Source organism: Pleurodeles waltl, chromosome 10 (genome assembly GCF_031143425.1).
Source record: "Pleurodeles waltl isolate 20211129_DDA chromosome 10, aPleWal1.hap1.20221129, whole genome shotgun sequence".
Classification (NCBI taxonomy): Eukaryota; Metazoa; Chordata; class Amphibia; order Caudata; family Salamandridae; genus Pleurodeles; species Pleurodeles waltl.
In genome coordinates this window covers 1,077,157,361-1,077,177,154 of record NC_090449.1, presented here as the reverse complement: position 1 = coordinate 1,077,177,154, position 19,794 = coordinate 1,077,157,361, and the positions used below count along the sequence as shown (strand labels likewise).

General features: G+C 47.8%; 1 protein-coding gene across 1 annotated transcript in view; it reads left to right on the top strand.

Moving 5' to 3' along the window:
- Positions 1 to 19,794, top strand: part of F8 (coagulation factor VIII) — a 463,887-nt gene that overhangs the window by 427,530 nt on the left and 16,563 nt on the right. Inside the window, exon 23 of the mRNA XM_069212149.1 lies at positions 344 to 488. Coding sequence (XP_069068250.1) covers positions 344 to 488 — 145 coding nt within the window. The remainder of the gene's footprint in view (positions 1 to 343; positions 489 to 19,794) is intronic.

The following is a 19,794-nucleotide window of genomic DNA, read 5'->3' as shown; positions in this document are numbered from 1 at the left end:
AGGGGTAAGTGATGTCACTTCTGGTGCCCCTACTCTTTAGTATAAATGATGTCCATGGTACCTCTATATTTTCCTGTACGTTTCTCTTAGTCTGTCCACAGCATAAGCAATATATGGAATATGTGATGGGCTTCTGCTTGGAAGGCTTCTGCTTGGAAGATCACACATCATCTGCTACCCCAGGTACCCCCGCACAGAGAACGTATGCCCAAGGGACCCTTCTCTGTAGATGCTGTTGGTGCGTTTGGAACTCTCAGCTCAGAGAGGGTGGGGTCTAGACCCCTCCGTGTCTGAACTTTCTCTGCTTCCATGTAAAGATGTCTCTTCTGTGCCCCCTCTGCAGGTCTTCTTTGGGAATGTGGATGGAACTGGTGTTGTGGACAACACGTTCAACCCCCCAATCGTGGGCAGATACATTCGACTGCACCCCACTCACTCCAGCGGCCGGACCACCCTGCGCATGGAGCTGCTAGGCTGCGACCTGAATAGTAAGTATGCCCTGGTGCTGTGGCCCTACCGCAGTCAGAGGGTGATGGTCGCCAGGAGGTCTTCCAGGTGTCATGCATGCTGTCACCGGAAGAACACAAAGTCCTCACCTTCGTGTCCAGAGCCCTGGGCATGACTTCAAAGCTTCTTTGCATCTCACGAGCTGGTGCGGGAAGACCCTGACACTACTCCAGAAAATGGTGAAATGATGTCTGTACCCCTAAATCCACGTTAGGTGGGTGCTGGCCCCTTTCTGAGAGGCCTCATCCACGGCTCAAGATCCTTTTGGTGTCACCCCACCACTCACACCACATGAAGTGTGGTGAAGAGAGGGCCTGGTTTAGAGTTTGGAGGAGGGGTTACTCCATCCGAACAGTGACAATATCCAATCCACCAAAATCTAAATCCCATTACAGCCTATGGGATTTACATTTCGACAGACGATGGAGTATCCTCTCCGCCAAACTCGAAATCAGGCCAAAGTGTTTATATTTATAATACCGAGACCATCTCGAAGTATGTTGGAGTCATAGATGGTGTAAATGTTCTACTCTCCCTTCCCTGTTCTTTGATTATATGAAGCATGTGGCGCAATTTTTTTTTTGCATGAACAAAGCATGTGGCGCTATATTTTTTCCGCGCAGAGCAAAATAGTAAGAGGACGTGTATGACTGAATGTTTTTGATCAAAGCAGTGGGAAGGTGCAGTGAGCAGGGCTAGTCTGTCATCCAAATGCACCCTGTGTGGTGACATATTTGGCGCTCGCTCCTGGGAACTCTCCAGCTCCCTTTGTCCTACTTGTGGCCTCCAGCTTGCTGGATTCTCAATAATAAAAACAAACTGTGAGCTTAGCAAACACATTTTCTTTTCATCTTTGCACAGTGGTGCCTGTAGTTCTGTATTTATAACGAGGACAAGCAAACATGCTAGTATAGAAATGGAAAGGAAAATCTACAGAACAGAATAAAACTTCCACCCTAAAGACCCAACACCCTCGAACTCCACCCTTCATCCTTCTAAATTGAGTATAACTAAATTGACTTCAAGAAATATATCTCCAAGCTAAAGTTTAAGGCCACTAAATTGCCAAATGTTCTTAAAACTGTACATTCAAGCCCTGCCAAGTACCACGCATCAGGAGTGAGACTCACGTATTGCATTTATAGTGCCCTGGAGGCACCTCACAAGGCGTGCTTAACGAGGAGCTGCATGTGCAGCAAGCGTGCTGGCAGTGAGCGCGGTGTGGTGCTTGAGGGCCTGCTAGGGTATCACAAACACACCGTGGCCTCTCATGTTGATTCACACTCTAGATCCGATTGACAACTCTGCCAGTAGTAACTTAGGTAAGGCACCAGGTGGGAAGCCCGGGCTCTAATGCTCTCTCTATTGCACCACCTTGTCTCTCAGCGCCCGGTGGGTGATAAACAGTCAGGGGATCTGTCAGTGTCTCCCTTATCAGTCAAAGGAGTGATCACTAATCAGCAAAAAATACCTGTTGTGTGTTTTTGTTTTGGTTTCACAATCTATTTCGGCCATTCTTGCTCGGGTGCAAAATTGTTTTATGCAATGAATGGACTCAAAGGTTTTGCTCCACTCCCTGTTGTACAAGCAACAAAGAGATGTAACAAATATGACATATTAGTAAGTAGCCACAAAAGTAAAGTAGGTTCGAAAGAAAATAATAAGCATTGGCAAAGCCAAAAGGTCTCGCCTATGCATGTTTTTTACAGTCATTTTGTAGAGGGGTGCGACTGTAGCGTGGCTGAAATTTGTTTTAAAAAAACGTTTTGATGCAGCCAGTGCTTGCCACAACATAGCAATTTGTTTTTGTTTATAAGGAGGAACGCGGATCGGTTGCCAACACGGAGCTCAGGACAGTGAGCTGAGGGGCAACACATACAACAGAGGGTGGGAGGTATGGCCTAGGGTCAAGCACATGGACAAACGGAGGGTGTTTTTATTTGCAGTTAAGTAAAGTTTTCTAGTCTGTTTTAATTGCATTAAACAAACAAGCATTTGCAATGCAATAGGTTTAGCATTTTCTTGAGTTAAAGCTATTGGCGGTGTAAATTCAGAACTGGACTTTTGTGCCACATAAATTGGTCAACCCTGTCTCATAATTTCGTCTTTTCCTGCTATGTTTTGGTGGTCACTGGTGGCTACTAACATCAGAAACCACAGGCCCTTGAGGAGAGACAAGAAGATGACTGCACTACTTCGCGTTGTGTAAACGTCTGAACAGAAATTGGAAAATAAGGCTGGAAAAGTATTTTCTTTTGATTTCAACAGAATCAAGCAAGCTCTCTTGCCTCGCATTTAATCGAGCAGAGCAGCCTGTGAATATTTATGGTCCCAGTAAAGGAGATAAGCAATGCCTTGTGTGCGATGTCGTGAATGCTGGCAGGGAGGGGCCCTGGAGGAGAGACTCCAGATACAAGGCTAACCAAGTTTCACATCATTGCTTATAGCTTTAGCTGCATTCTACCAGAAATAATTTACTGTGGCTTTTGTGAGCAGTGAGCTAAGCGACTGGGTGTTTCTTTTGTAAAATAAGCTTATTTTAAGAGCCAGAGGTAAAGGAGGACAGCACTGGAATAAAGCCAAAACAAATGTCAGCAACATGGGAGGAGATGGGAGGAACGAAATACTGCAATAAAACGCAGGCAGCTACCAGCCTAAAGCACCCACAGTGAAAGGGGAGCACCAAAGAAATAACAAAAATAATCAGTCACAGCAACAGATAATGAAACCAAAGTGGAATAATACAGTAGTTGGTCACTGCTCTGAAACAGGAAAAGGAGGGAGAAAAAGGCAGAACTGACCACTACTGAGCAAGAATATTTAAAGGACACTGCAACCAACAAATTAAATCACTTTAAGCCATAAGAAGCATACTAAGGCCCATATTTATACTTTTTTAGCGCTGCATTTGCACCGTTTTTTGAAGCAAAAGTGGCACAAACGTACAAAATACAATTGTATTTTGTGAGTTTGCGCACGTTTTTGCGTCAAAAGCGGAGCAAATGCGGCACTAAAAAAGTATAAATATGTGCCTAAGAGTATACATGAGGTTGAACGCTTGCGATCGACCTAAAAAGTGCTCTGATGCTCCCCTCATTAGCTGCTTCATAGCGCTGGTTCTTTATTGCTGGAAGGGCAAAAGAGGAGGCTGGGGCAACACAGAGGGAGGGAAGACTTAGGGGGTGGCAACACGACAACAGAGGGGTGGAAACAAACGCTGTGTAAAGGCAAGCACTGACTGCATGCTAGCACATTTTTTGTTCTTTATTACACAGGATGGATGGATCAGTAGGAAACAGAGAGAGAGGGAGGGAGAGGGAATGTGAAGGAGGGCCTGGAGGCAAAACAGAGAACCAGGGGTGGGAGCCAGCACACGGAAAAGGGAGGGAGGAGCTGGTGTGAACAACAACTCAGACATTAGCGGAGGGGGAGAAGGTGGGGCAAGCAACACAAGGAAGGAGGAAGGGGCACAGAGTAGGCAAGCAGCACATGCAGGCAATGTTGAAGATGCTGCTGTCAGGTAGAATGATTAGGCCCAAAGAAAAAAACAGCGCCTAAAAAATGGGCAGTGGGAGGACACCAGTAGTGTGGCCGTGAACCAGTGGACAGACAAACAAATGAAGGGGAAGGGACACTGACAGCTGACCTATAGGAAGTGAGTAAATGAGAGTGACAGTGAAGCCAACTAATGGTAAGTAATGGGCAGTATCTAAGGCTACTGATCGAATAGAAAATATCTCAGAGAGACAGCACATGCGCTCTCTAGGCAAGACTACAAATAGGGTGAAAAAAGGAAGATTGTGGCGGTCATTCTGACCCTGGCGGTAAACATCGCCAGGGCCGCGAATGAAGGAAGCACCGCCAACAGGCTGGTGGTGCTTCCAAGCCCATTCTGACCACGGCGGTAAAGCTGCGGTCAGAAAACCGGGGCCAGCGGTTTCCCGGCTGGGCGAATCCGCCAGGGCAGCGCTGCAAGCCTTGGGGATTCTGACCCCCTTCCCGCCAGCCTGTTTCTGGCGGTTTTCACCGCCAGGAAGAGGCTGGCGGGAACGGGTGTCCTGGGGCCCCTGGGGGCCCCTGCACTGCCCATGCCACTGGCATGGGCAGTGCAGGGGTCCCCTAACAGGGCCCTGGGTGGCTTTACACTGTCTGCCTAGCAGACAGTGCAAAGCGCGACGGGTGCAACTGCACCCGTCGCACGCCCGCAACACCGCCGGCTCCATTCGGAGCCGGCTTCTGTGTTGCAGGCCTCCTTCCCGCTGGGCCGGCGGGCGCTAACATGGTTAGCGCCCGCTGGCCTAGCGGGAAGGTCGGAATGCCGGCAGCGGTCTTTTGACCCCGTGGCGGCTGATTGGCGGCGACCGCCACCCGCCAGTGTTGGAATGACCGCCTGTGTCTTTATGACAGCTCAGTGTGCTTGTTGTGACTTCTGCGTTGATGGCTGTGCAAACTGCAGGGAGAGGCTGGAAACCCATCGCTGCTGACGTCTTTCAGAGATCAGTGAAATAAGCACTATTAGTCTTGGCTAATAGTGACACACAACGCTGCGCAGGTATATTTCTAAGTTCAATAACTGAAGTGGAGCTGCACCATCCTGAGCTCTAGCACATGCCATTGTGTGTCTACAGTAAAGTGGTAGTGATGACCCTACATGACTTGAGGCATGTCAATGGCGACCATCGTTCTAGGCCACACAGTGCAGTCCTGGGCATTACCATCTGCTTTCACTGATCTGAGGGGTGATGGTTTGCCTGTTGCTGTTTTCCAGCGAGACGCCACCCACTGTGACCATGCAGTGTGTCTGATTGCCCTGACCCCCAGACACAGCCTTGGGAGGCAGCTTTCACTGCCCGCCACCACTGGTCTCTACCATTTACCCAGTGCCTATTGCACTGTGTGGGTCCACGACTGACGTCTTCTGAGGCGACACATGTTGCTCCCCAGGGCTCCTGTGAACTTCCTCATGGTGCGTCTTATTTCCAATGAATGATGATGCCACTATTGCTTTACAGCACTGTCATCTTAGAAAGAGGCTGTATATCAACGACTTCCAGTTTAGGATTTTTACATGTGTTTCAAGATGTTTTTAGCGCTTCTCATTACTGATATTAGCTCTTTCAATGCACTTCTTTGCTTGGGTTTACTCTGGAGAAAGTTTTGTTCCAAGTGTCACACATTTTTAGGTTCGATGTCACTCATACGTGCATTGAAACCATGGAAATGTCACGCATAAGTAATGTGAAAACTTGGGCCAGATCTAAGAGGCCCTAGCGCCTCCTTCCGCCACATTAGCCTCCTTTATGCTAATGTGGTCCAACGAGGCCAACATCGCAGCGCCAGGGTTACAAATTGGTGCAATGCATGCATTGTGGCACTTTGTAACCCCTTGCACAATATTAGCCTTGTGCCAGGCATAATGTATGCAATGGGATGTTCCCCTGTTGGCGCAAAGTAATCTAAAAGATTTCTTAGCACCATTTTGAGTGGCATTTTTAATGCTGTGACAGAGCAGGCATTAAAAGGAAGCGCCATTGTTTACAATGGTCCTCAATGTGCTTTCCAGGATTAGCGCCAACATTTTTTATGCTAATCCTGCAAAGCTCCAAACTAGCATCAAAACTTTTGACGCTAGTTCCCTAACTACTGCCATGGTGCATCATATATTAAATACAGTGCACACATGGTGGCGCTAGGGGGCACTAAGGGGCGCAAGAAAGTGGCGCTGCAGTGGCTGCAGCTCCATTGTTCTTAAATAAGGTCCTTGTTGTTTTAAACTTCCCGTTGGAGCTGTTCAACCAGGAATGAGGGTGGTTAAAAGCCAATGTTTGCAGTGTCCATCTGCAGCCCAGAGGCGTAGATTGGTGCAGCAGATGGAGAGCCGGACTCACCCAATGAAATGTTCTCTATGTTGAGCTCATTCTACAACTCAGAGTCAAATTCATCACCGTCAAGCATGGACACACAACTAGTGAACCCAGCTGGAGCACAATACAGACGTGTTACACACAACTAGCTGGAGCACAATACAGACGTGTTACACACAACTAGTGAACCCAGCGGGACCACAATACAGACGTGTTCAACACAACTAGTGAACCCAGCTGGAGCACAATACAGACGTGTTACACACAACTAGCTGGAGCACAATACAGACGTGCTACACACAACTAGTGAACCCAGCTGGAGCACAATACAGAAGTGTTACACACAAATAATGAACCCAGCTGGAGCACAATACAGACGTGTTACACACAACTAGTGAACCCAGCTGGAGCACAATACAGACGTGTTACACACAACTAGTGAACCCAGCTGGAGCACAATACAGACGTGTTACACACAACTAGTAAACCCAGCTGGAGCACAATACAGACGTGTTACACACAACTAATGAACCCAGCTGGAGCACAATACAGACGTGTTACACACAACTAGTGAACCCAGCTGGAGCACAATACAGACGTTTTACACACAGCTGGAACACAATACAGACATGTTACACCCAACTAGTGAACCCAGCTGTAGCTCAATACAGACGTGTTACACACAACTAGTGAACCCAGCTGGAGCACAATACAGACGTGTTACACACAACTAGCTGGAGCACAATACAGATGTGTTACACACAACTAGTGAACCAAGCTGGAGCACAATACAGACGCGTTACACACAACTAGTGAACCCAGCTGGAGCACTGTAGGAAAGTACCATCTTGCCTGGCATGTTACCCCCATTTTTCACTGTACAGGGAGTGCAGAATTATTAGGCAAATGCGTATTTTGACCACATCATCCTCTTTATGCATGTTGTCTTACTCCAAGCTGTATAGGCTCGAAAGCCTACTACCAATTAAGCATATTAGGTGATGTGCATCTCTGTAATGAGAAGGGGTGTGGTCTAATGACATCAACACCCTATATCAGGTGTGCATAATTATTAGGCAACTTCCTTTCCTTTGGCAAAATGGGTCAAAAGAAGGACTGGACAGGCTCAGAAAAGTCAAAAATAGTGAGATATCTTGCAGAGGGATGCAGCACTCTTAAAATTGCAAAGCTTCTGAAGCGTGATCATCGAACAATCAAGCGTTTCATTCAAAATAGTCAACAGGGTCGCAAGAAGCGTGTGGAAAAACCAAGGCGCAAAATAACTGCCCATGAACTGAGAAAAGTCAAGCGTGCAGCTGCCACGATGGCACTTGCCACCAGTTTGGCCATATTTCAGAGCTGCAACATCACTGGAGTGCCCAAAAGCACAAGGTGTGCAATACTCAGAGACATGGCCAAGGTAAGAAAGGCTGAAAGACGACCACCACTGAACAAGACACACAAGCTGAAACGTCAAGACTGGTCCAAGAAATATCTCAAGACTGATTTTTCTAAGGTTTTATGGACTGATGAAATGAGAGTGAGTCTTGATGGGCCAGATGGATGGGCCCGTGGCTGGATTGGTAAAGGGCAGAGAGCTCCAGTCCGACTCAGACGCCAGCAAGGTGGAGGTGGAGTACTGGTTTGGGCTTGTATCATCAAAGATGAGCTTGTGGGGCCTTTTCGGGTTGAGGATGGAGTCAAGCTCAACTCCCAGTCCTACTGCCAGTTCCTGGAAGACACCTTCTTCAAGCAGTGGTACAGGAAGAAGTCTGCATCCTTCAAGAAAAACATGATTTTCATGCAGGACAATGCTCCATCACACGCGTCCAAGTACTCCACAGCGTGGCTGGCAAGAAAGGGTATAAAAGAAGGAAATCTAATGACATGGCCTCCTTGTTCACCTGATCTGAACCCCATTGAGAACCTGTGGTCCATCCTCAAATGTGAGATTTACAAGGAGGGAAAACAGTACACCTCTCTGAACAGTGTCTGGGAGGCTGTGGTTGCTGCTGCACGCAATGTTGATGGTGAACAGATCAAAACACTGACAGAATCCATGGATGGCAGGCTTTTGAGTGTCCTTGCAAAGAAAGGTGGCTATATTGGTCACTGATTTGTTTTTGTTTTGTTTTTGAATGTCAGAAATGTATATTTGTGAATGTTGAGATGTTATATTGGTTTCACTGGTAATAATAAATAATTGAAATGGGTATATATATATTTTTTTTAAGTTGCCTAATAATTATGCACAGTAATAGTCACCTGCACACACAGATATCCCCCTAACATAGCTAAAACTAAAAACAAACTAAAAACTACTTCCAAAAATATTCAGCTTTGATATTAATGAGTTTTTTGGGTTCATTGAGAACATGGTTGTTGTTCAATAATAAAATTAATCCTCAAAAATACAACTTGCCTAATAATTCTGCACTCCCTGTATATATGTTGTTTTAGTTGTATGTGTCACTGGGACCCTGGTAACCCAGGGCCCCAGTGCTCATAAGTGTGCCTGAATGTGTTACCTGTGTAGTGACTAACTGTCTCACTGAGGCTCTGCTAATCAGAACCTCAGTGGTTATGCTCTCTCATTTCTTTCCAAATTGTCACTAACAGGCTAGTGACCATTTTTACCAATTTACATTGGCTTACTGGAACACCCTTATAATTCCCTAGTATATGGTACTGAGGTACCCAGGGTATTGGGGTTCCAGGAGATCCCTATGGGCTGCAGCATTTCTTTTGCCACCCATAGGGAGCTCTGACAATTCTTACACAGGCCTGCCACTGCAGCCTGAGTGAAATAACGTCCACGTTATTTCACAGCCATTTTACACTGCACTTAAGTAACTTATAAGTCACCTATATGTCTAACCTTTACCTGGTAAAGGTTAGGTGCAAAGTTACTTAGTGTGAGGGCACCCTGGCACTAGCCAAGGTGCCCCCACATTGTTCAGAGCCAATTCCCTGAACTTTGTGAGTGCGGGGACACCATTACACGCGTGCACTACATATAGGTCACTACCTATATGTAGCTTCACAATGGTAACTCCGAATATGGCCATGTAACATGTCTATGATCATGGAATTGCCCCCTCTATGCCATCCTGGCATAGTTGGCACAATCCCATGATCCCAGTGGTCTGTAGCACAGACCCTGGTACTGCCAAACTGCCCTTCCTGGGGTTTCACTGCAGCTGCTGCTGCTGCCAACCCCTCAGACAGGCAGCTGCCCTCCTGGGGTCCAGCCAGGCCTGGCCCAGGATGGCAGAACAAAGAACTTCCTCTGAGAGAGGGTGTGACACCCTCTCCCTTTGGAAAATGGTGTGAAGGCAGGGGAGGAGTAGCCTCCCCCAGCCTCTGGAAATGCTTTGTTGGGCACAGAGGTGCCCAATTCTGCATAAGCCAGTCTACACCGGTTCAGGGACCCCTTAGCCCCTGCTCTGGCGCGAAACTGGACAAAGGAAAGGGGAGTGACCACTCCCCTGACCTGCACCTCCCCTGGGAGGTGTCCAGAGCTCCTCCAGTGTGCTCCAGACCTCTGCCATCTTGGAAACAGAGGTGCTGCTGGCACACTGGACTGCTCTGAGTGGCCAGTGCCACCAGGTGACGTCAGAGACTCCTTGTGATAGGCTCCTTCAGGTGTTGCTAGCCTATCCTCTCTCCTAGGTAGCCAAACCCTCTTTTCTGGCTATTTAGGGTCTCTGTCTCTGGGGAAACTTTAGATAACGAATGCATGAGCTCAGCCGAGTTCCTCTGCATCTCTCTCTTCACCTTCTGATAAGGAATCGACCGCTGACCGCGCTGGAAGCCTGCAAACCTGCAACATAGTAGCAAAGACGACTACTGCAACTCTGTAACGCTGATCCTGCCGCCTTCTCGACTGTTTTCCTGCTTGTGCATGCTGTGGGGGTAGCCTGCCTCCTCTCTGCACCAGAAGCTCCGAAGAAATCTCCCGTGGGTCGACGGAATCTTCCCCCTGCAACCGCAGGCACCAAAAAGCTGCATTACCGGTCCCTTGGGTCTCCTCTCAGCACGACGAGCGAGGTCCCTCGAATCCAGCGACGCTGTGCAAGTGACCCCCACAGTCCAGTGACTCTTCAGCCCAAGGTTGGTGGAGGTAAGTCCTTGCCTCACCTCGCTGGGCTGCATTGCTGGGAACCGCGACTTTGCAGCTACTCCGGCCCCTGTGCACTTCCGGCGGAAATCCTTTGTGCACAGCCAAGCCTGGGTCCACGGCACTCTAACCTGCATTGCACGACTTTCTAAGTTGGTCTCCGGCGACGTGGGACTCCTTTGTGCAACTTCGTCGAGCACCGTTTCACGCATCCTCGTAGTGCCTGTTTCTAGCACTTCTCCGGGTGCTACCTGCTTCAGTGAGGGCTCTTTGTCTTGCTCGACGTCCCCTCTCTCTTCAGGTCCAATTTGCGACCTCCTGGTCCCTTCTGGGCCCCAGCAGCGTCCAAAAATGCCAAACGCACGATTTGCAGCTAGCAAGGCTTGTTGGCGTTCTTTCGGCGGGAAAACACTTCTGCACGACTCTCCACGGCGAGAGGGATCCGTCCACCAAAGGGGAAGTCTCTAGCCCTTTTCGTTCCTGCAGAAACCTCAGCTTCTTCTGTCCAGTCGAAGCTTCTTTGCACCCGCAGCTGGCATTTCCTGGGCATCTGCCCATCTCCGATTTGCTTGTGACTTTTGGACTTGGTCCCCTTGTTCCACAGGTACCCTAGATTGGAAATCCACAGTTGTTGCATTGCTGGTTTGTGTCTTTCCTGCATTATTCCTCTAACACGACTCTTTTGTCCTTAGAGGAACTTTAGTGCACTTTGCACTCACTTTTCAGGGTCTTGGGGAGGGTTATTTTTCTAACTCTCACTATTTTCTAATAGTCCCAGCGACCCTCTACAAGGTCACATAGGTTTGGGGTCCATTCGTGGTTCGCATTCCACTTTTGGAGTATATGGTTTGTGTTGCCCCTATCCCTATGTTTCCCCATTGCATCCTATTGTAACTATACATTGTTTGCACTGTTTTCTAAGACTATACTGCATATTTTTGCTATTGTGTATATATATCTTGTGTATATTTCCTATCCTCTCACTGAGGGTACACTCTAAGATACTCTGGCATATTGTCATAAAAATAAAGTACCTTTATTTTTAGTATAACTGTGTATTGTGTTTTCTTATGATATTGTGCATATGACACTAGGTGGTACTGTAGTAGCTTCACACGTCTCCTAGTTCAGCCTAAGCTGCTCTGCTAAGCTACCATTATCTATCAGCCTAAGCTGCTAGACACCCTATACACTAATAAGGGATAACTGGGCCTGGTGCAAGGTGCAAGTACCCCTTGGTACTCACTACAAGCCAGTCCAGCCTCCTACATTGGTTGTGCAGTGGTGGGATAAGTGCTTGAGACTACTTACCACTCTTGTCATTGTACTTTTCATAAGAGAAAAATATACAAAACAAGGTCAGTGTATATACACATAGCCAAAAAGTTTTGCATTTCCTCTTTTCACTCTTTTCTAAGTGCTGAAAAGTACTTCTAAACTTTCAAAAAGTTCTTAAAAGTTTAAAAAGTTTTTTTCTGTCTTTCCAAAAAGTTCTGAAAACTTTTTTCTCTTTTTCTATCACTTTAACTCTCTCTAAAAAATGTCTGGCACAGGCCAAAGTGTTGATCTGTCCAAACTTGCATATGACAACCTTAGCTGGAAAAGAGCAAGGAGTCTCTGTATAGAGAGAGGTTTGAGTGTAGGGAAGAATCCTTCCTTGGAACTGTTACTTAACATGCTTAGAGAACAGGATAAGGCCATAGGTGCCCCATCTGTAGAAAAAGTACCTAATAGTTCCCAATCTGATTCAGGGACTCCCCCAGGAAAAGATTCAGGAAAGAAACTTCCTAGCCTGCCCATTACTAGACAATCTAGCATAGATGGTAATGATGATGAGCCACACCAAATAAATAGTGTTGTCTCACATCATAGCAAAAGCATTTATTCTCACCATACTGGTAGTAATGTTTCTGTAAACCAAGCTGTTAGGGTGCCTTCTGTAAGGGACAGGTCTCCTTCTGTTCATTCCCATCATAGCTCTGTTTCTAGAAATGTCCCTCCCACCAACCCTGATGACAGAATGTTAGAGAGGGAACTCAATAAGTTGAGGGTGGAACAAACCAGACTGAAGCTTAAAAAGCAACAGCTGGATTTGGATAGACAGTCTTTTGAATTAGAGAAGGAAAGACAGAAGTTGGGTTCAGATACCCATGGTGGCAGCAGCAGTATTCCCCATAGTCATCCTGCAAAAGAGCATGATTCCAGGAATCTGCACAAGATAGTTCCCCCTTATAAGGAGGGGGATGACATTAACAAGTGGTTTGCTGCACTTGAGAGGGCCTGTGTTGTACAGGATGTCCCTCAAAGGCAGTGGGCTGCTATCCTATGGCTATCATTTAGTGGAAAAGGTAGGGATAGGCTCCTTACTGTGAAAGAAAATGATGCTAATAATTTCCAAGTTCTTAAGAATGCACTCCTGGATGGTTATGGCTTAACCACTGAACAGTACAGGATAAAGTTCAGAGAGACCAAAAAGGAGTCTTCACAAGACTGGGTTGATTTCATTGACCAGGCAGTGAAGGCCTTGGAGGGGTGGTTACATGGCAGTAAAGTTACTGATTATGACAGCCTGTATAACTTGATCCTGAGAGAGCATATTCTTAATAATTGTGTGTCTGATTTGTTGCACCAGTACTTGGTGGACTCTGATCTGACCTCTCCCCAAGAATTGGGAAAGAAGGCAGACAAATGGGTCAGAACAAGAGTGAACAGAAAAGTTCATACAGGGGGTGACAAAGATGGCAACAAAAAGAAGGATGGTAAGTCTTCTGACAAGGGTGGGGACAAATCTAAAAATGAGTCTTCATCAGGCCCACAAAAACACTCTGGTGGGGGTGGTGGGTCCAAATCCTCCTTTAATCAGAACAAGGAAAAGAAACCATGGTGCTATTTATGTAAAATAAAAGGCCATTGGATAACAGATCCCAGTTGTCCAAAGAAAGGCACCACTGCTCCTACCACTACAACCCCTACTGCTACACCTAGTGTCCCTACTAATAGCAGTGGTGGTGGGAGCAAACCTACTAATAGCCAATCCAAGGGAGTAGCTGGGCTCACTTTTGGTAACTTAGTTGGGGTTGGTCTGATTAGGGAGACCACAGAGGCTACTTTAGTCTCTGAAGGGGCTATTGATTTAGCCACTTTGGTTGCTTGCCCCCATAACTTGGAGAAGTACAAGCAACTAACCCTAATAAATGGTGTTGAGGTCCAGGCCTACAGGGACACAGGTGCCAGTGTCACAATGGTGATTGAGAAACTGGTGCACCCTGAACAACACATACTTGGACACCAGTACCAAGTAACCGATGCTCACAACATAACACAAAGCCACCCCATGGCTGTTGTAAATCTCAACTGGGGGGGGGTAACTGGTCCAAAGAAAGTTGTGGTAGCTTCAGATTTACCTGTAGACTGTCTATTAGGGAATGATTTGGAGACATCAGCTTGGTCAGATGTGGAGTTGGAGGCCCATGCAGCAATGCTGGGCATCCCAGGGCATATTTTTGCTTTGACAAGGGCTCAGGCCAAAAAGCAAAAAGGACAGGGAAGCTTGGATCCTGGAACAATGGACCAAGTGCTCCCTAAAGCTAGGGCTAGTAGAAGCAAACCACTTCCTACTATCCCTCCCTCTACAGTGGATTCAACTTCTGAGGAAGAAGAATTCCCTCCCTGTGCAGAACCTACACCAGAGGAGCTGGAAGCAGACACTGCTGAGCTTTTGGGTGAAGGGGGGCCTGCCAGAGAGGAGCTGAGTGTGGCACAGCAAACCTGTCCCACATTAGAGGGTCTCAGACAGCAAGCTGTCAAACAGGCTAATGGGGATGTCAGTGACTCTCACAGAGTTTACTGGGAGGACAACCTCTTGTACACTGAGCATAGGGATCCTAAACCTGGAGCTGCCAGGAGATTAGTGATTCCTCAGGAGTACAGAAAGTTCCTCCTAACACTGGCACATGACATTCCCCTAGCTGGGCACCTGGGTCAAATGAAAACTTGGGACAGATTGGTTCCATTGTTTCATTGGCCTAGGATGTCTGAGGACACAAAAGAATTTTGTAAGTCCTGTGAAACCTGTCAAGCCAGTGGCAAGACAGGTGGCACCCCAAAGGCACCCCTTATCCCACTGCCTGTGGTTGGGGTTCCCTTTGAGAGGGTAGGGGTTGACATAGTTGGCCCCCTTGACCCTCCTACTGCTTCAGGCAATAGGTTTATCTTGGTGGTAGTGGACCATGCCACAAGATATCCTGAAGCAATCCCTTTAAGGACCACTACAGCTCCTGCAGTGGCAAAGGCCCTCCTGGGAATATTTTCCAGGGTGGGCTTCCCAAAGGAAGTAGTATCAGACAGAGGAAGCAATTTCATGCCTGCATACTTAAAGGCCATGTGGAAGGAGTGTGGTGTAACTTACAAGTTCACAACACCCTATCATCCACAAACAGATGGACTGGTGGAGAGATTTAATAAAACTCTCAAAGGCATGATTATGGGTCTCCCTGAAAAACTCCGCAGGAGATGGGATATCCTTCTACCATGCCTCCTTTTTGCCTACAGGGAGGTACCCCAGAAAGGAGTGGGCTTCAGCCCCTTTGAACTTCTTTTTGGACACCCTGTTAGGGGTCCACTCACACTTGTAAAGGAGGGTTGGGAACAACCTTTAAAAGCTCCTAAGCAGGATATTGTGGACTATGTACTTGGCCTCAGATCAAGGATGGCTGAGTACATGAAAAAGGCCAGTAAAAACCTTCAGGCCAGCCAAGAGCTCCAGAAGCAATGGCATGATCAGAAGGCTGTTTTGGTTCAGTACCAACCAGGGCAGAAAGTGTGGGTCTTGGAGCCTGTGGCCCCAAGAGCACTCCAAGATAAATGGAGTGGACCCCACACAATTGTTGAAAAGAAGGGTGAAGTCACCTACTTGGTTGACTTAGGCACTGCCAGGAGTCCCCTTAGGGTGCTCCATGTCAACCGCCTGAAACCCTACTATGACAGGGCTGATCTCACCCTGCTCATGGCAACAGATGAGGGACAGGAAGAAGACAGTGATCCTCTACCTGATCTCTTCTCTTCCACAGATCAAGATGCTCTTGTGGAAGGTGTAGTTTTGGCTGATTGTCTTACTGCTGAGCAGAAAGATAATTGCATAAATCTCCTAGATCAATTCTCTGAACTCTTCTCTACTGTGCCAGGCACCACTTCTTGGTGTGAGCACACTATAGATACTGGAGACAGTTTACCTGTCAAAAGTAAGATCTATAGGCAGCCTGACCATGTCAGGGACTGCATAAAGCAAGAAGTTCAGAAAATGTTGGAACTAGGAGTGGTTGAGCACTCTGACAGTCCATGGGCTTCTCCTGTGGTACTGGTACCAAAACCCAATTCTAAAGATGGAAAGAAGGAAATGCGGTTTTGTGTAGACTATAGAGGTCTCAACTTGGTAACCAAAACTGATGCTCACCCTATACCCAGGGCAGATGAGCTTATAGATACACTGGCATCTGCCAAGTATCTAAGCACTTTTGATTTGACTGCAGGGTATTGGCAGATCAAATTATCAGAAGATGCTAAACCTAAGACTGCATTTTCTACCATTGGAGGACATTACCAGTTTACTGTAATGCCTTTTGGTTTGAAAAATGCACCTGCCACTTTTCAGAGGTTGGTGAACACAGTCCTGCAAGGGCTGGAAGCTTTCAGTGCAGCATATTTGGACGATATAGCTGTCTTTAGCTCCAGCTGGGATGATCACCTGGTCCACCTATGGAAAGTTTTGGAGGCCCTGCAAAAGGCAGGCCTCACTATCAAGGCTTCAAAGTGCCAGATAGGGCAGGGTAAGGTGGTTTATCTGGGACACCTTGTTGGTGGGGAACAGATTGCACCACTTCAGGGGAAAATCCAAACTATTATTGATTGGGTTCCCCCTACCACTCAGACTCAGGTGAGAGCCTTCCTAGGCCTCACTGGGTATTACAGGAGGTTCATTAAGAACTATGGCTCCATTGCAGCCCCTCTTAATGACCTCACATCCAAGAAAATGCCTAAAAAGGTATTATGGACAGCAAACTGTCAGAAAGCTTTTGAGGAGCTGAAGCAGGCCATGTGCTCTGCACCTGTCCTGAAAAGCCCTTGTTACTCTAAAAAATTCTATGTCCAAACTGATGCATCTGAATTAGGAGTAGGGGCAGTCCTATCACAACTTAATTCTGAGGGCCAGGATCAACCTGTTGCTTTTATTAGTAGGAGGTTGACCCCTAGAGAAAAGCGTTGGTCTGCCATTGAGAGGGAGGCCTTTGCTGTGGTCTGGGCTCTGAAGAAGTTGAGGCCATACCTGTTTGGCACTCACTTCATTGTTCAGACAGACCACAAACCTCTACTTTGGCTAAAACAAATGAAAGGTGAAAATCCTAAATTGTTGAGGTGGTCCATATCCCTACAGGGAATGGACTATACAGTGGAACATAGACCTGGGAGTAGCCACTCCAATGCAGATGGACTCTCCAGATATTTCCACTTAGACAATGAAGACTCATCAGGTCATGGCTAGTCTTATTGTCCTTCGTTTGGGGGGGGTTGTGTAGGAAAGTACCATCTTGCCTGGCATGTTACCCCCATTTTTCACTGTATATATGTTGTTTTAGTTGTATGTGTCACTGGGACCCTGGTAACCCAGGGCCCCAGTGCTCATAAGTGTGCCTGAATGTGTTACCTGTGTAGTGACTAACTGTCTCACTGAGGCTCTGCTAATCAGAACCTCAGTGGTTATGCTCTCTCATTTCTTTCCAAATTGTCACTAACAGGCTAGTGACCATTTTTACCAATTTACATTGGCTTACTGGAACACCCTTATAATTCCCTAGTATATGGTACTGAGGTACCCAGGGTATTGGGGTTCCAGGAGATCCCTATGGGCTGCAGCATTTCTTTTGCCACCCATAGGGAGCTCTGACAATTCTTACACAGGCCTGCCACTGCAGCCTGAGTGAAATAACGTCCACGTTATTTCACAGCCATTTACCACTGCACTTAAGTAACTTATAAGTCACCTATATGTCTAACCTTTACCTGGTAAAGGTTAGGTGCAAAGTTACTTAGTGTGAGGGCACCCTGGCACTAGCCAAGGTGCCCCCACATTGTTCAGAGCCAATTCCCTGAACTTTGTGAGTGCGGGGACACCATTACACGCGTGCACTACATATAGGTCACTACCTATATGTAGCTTCACAATGGTAACTCCGAATATGGCCATGTAACATGTCTATGATCATGGAATTGCCCCCTCTATGCCATCCTGGCATAGTTGGCACAATCCCATGATCCCAGTGGTCTGTAGCACAGACCCTGGTACTGCCAAACTGCCCTTCCTGGGGTTTCACTGCAGCTGCTGCTGCTGCCAACCCCTCAGACAGGCAGCTGCCCTCCTGGGGTCCAGCCAGGCCTGGCCCAGGATGGCAGAACAAAGAACTTCCTCTGAGAGAGGGTGTGACACCCTCTCCCTTTGGAAAATGGTGTGAAGGCAGGGGAGGAGTAGCCTCCCCCAGCCTCTGGAAATGCTTTGTTGGGCACAGAGGTGCCCAATTCTGCATAAGCCAGTCTACACCGGTTCAGGGACCCCTTAGCCCCTGCTCTGGCGCGAAACTGGACAAAGGAAAGGGGAGTGACCACTCCCCTGACCTGCACCTCCCCTGGGAGGTGTCCAGAGCTCCTCCAGTGTGCTCCAGACCTCTGCCATCTTGGAAACAGAGGTGCTGCTGGCACACTGGACGGCTCTGAGTGGCCAGTGCCACCAGGTGACGTCAGAGACTCCTTGTGATAGGCTCCTTCAGGTGTTGCTAGCCTATCCTCTCTCCTAGGTAGCCAAACCCTCTTTTCTGGCTATTTAGGGTCTCTGTCTCTGGGGAAACTTTAGATAACGAATGCATGAGCTCAGCCGAGTTCCTCTGCATCTCTCTCTTCACCTTCTGATAAGGAATCGACCGCTGACCGCGCTGGAAGCCTGCAAACCTGCAACATAGTAGCAAAGACGACTACTGCAACTCTGTAACGCTGATCCTGCCGCCTTCTCGACTGTTTTCCTGCTTGTGCATGCTGTGGGGGTAGCCTGCCTCCTCTCTGCACCAGAAGCTCCGAAGAAATCTCCTGTGGGTCGACAGAATCTTCCCCCTGCAACCGCAGGCACCAAAAAGCTGCATTACCGGTCCCTTGGGTCTCCTCTCAGCACGACGAGCGAGGTCCCTCGAATCCAGCGACGCTGTCCAAGTGACCCCCACAGTCCAGTGACTCTTCAGCTCAAGTTTGGTGGAGGTAAGTCCTTGCCTCACCTCGCTGGGCTGCATTGCTGGGAACCGCGACTTTGCAGCTACTCCGGCCCCTGTGCACTTCCGGCGGAAATCCTTTGTGCACAGCCAAGCCTGGGTCCACAGCACTCTAACCTGCATTGCACGACTTTCTAAGTTGGTCTCCGGCGACGTGGGACTCCTTTGTGCAACTTCGGCGAGCACCGTTTCACGCATCCTTGTAGTGCCTGTTTCTGGCACTTCTCCGGGTGCTACCTGCTTCAGTGAGGGCTCTTTGTCTTGCTCGACGTCCCCTCTCTCTTCAGGTCCAATTTGCGACCTCCTGGTCCCTCCTGGGCCCCAGCAGCGTCCAAAAACGCTAAACGCACGATTTGCAGCTAGCAAGGCTTGTTGGTGTTCTTTCGGCGGGAAAACACTTCTGCACGACTCTCCACGGCGAGAGGGATCCGTCCACTGAAGGGGAAGTCTCTAGCCCTTTTCGTTCCTGCAGAAACCTCAGCTTCTTCTGTCCAGTCGAAGCTTCTTTGCACCCGCAGCTGGCATTTCCTGGGCATCTGCCCATCTCCGACTTGCTTGTGACTTTTGGACTTGGTCCCCTTGTTCCACAGGTACCCTAGATTGGAAATCCACAGTTGTTGCATTGCTGGTTTGTGTCTTTCCTGCATTATTCCTCTAACACAACTCTTTTGTCCTTAGAGGAACTTTAGTGCACTTTGCACTCACTTTTCAGGGTCTTGGGGAGGGTTATTTTTCTAACTCTCACTATTTTCTAATAGTCCCAGCGACCCTCTACAAGGTCACATAGGTTTGGGGTCCATTCGTGGTTCGCATTCCACTTTTGGAGTATATGGTTTGTGTTGCCCCTATCCCTATGTTTCCCCATTGCATCCTATTGTAACTATACATTGTTTGCACTGTTTTCTAAGACTATACTGCATATTTTTGCCATTGTGTATATATATCTTGTGTATATTTCCTATCCTCTCACTGAGGGTACACTCTAAGATACTCTGGC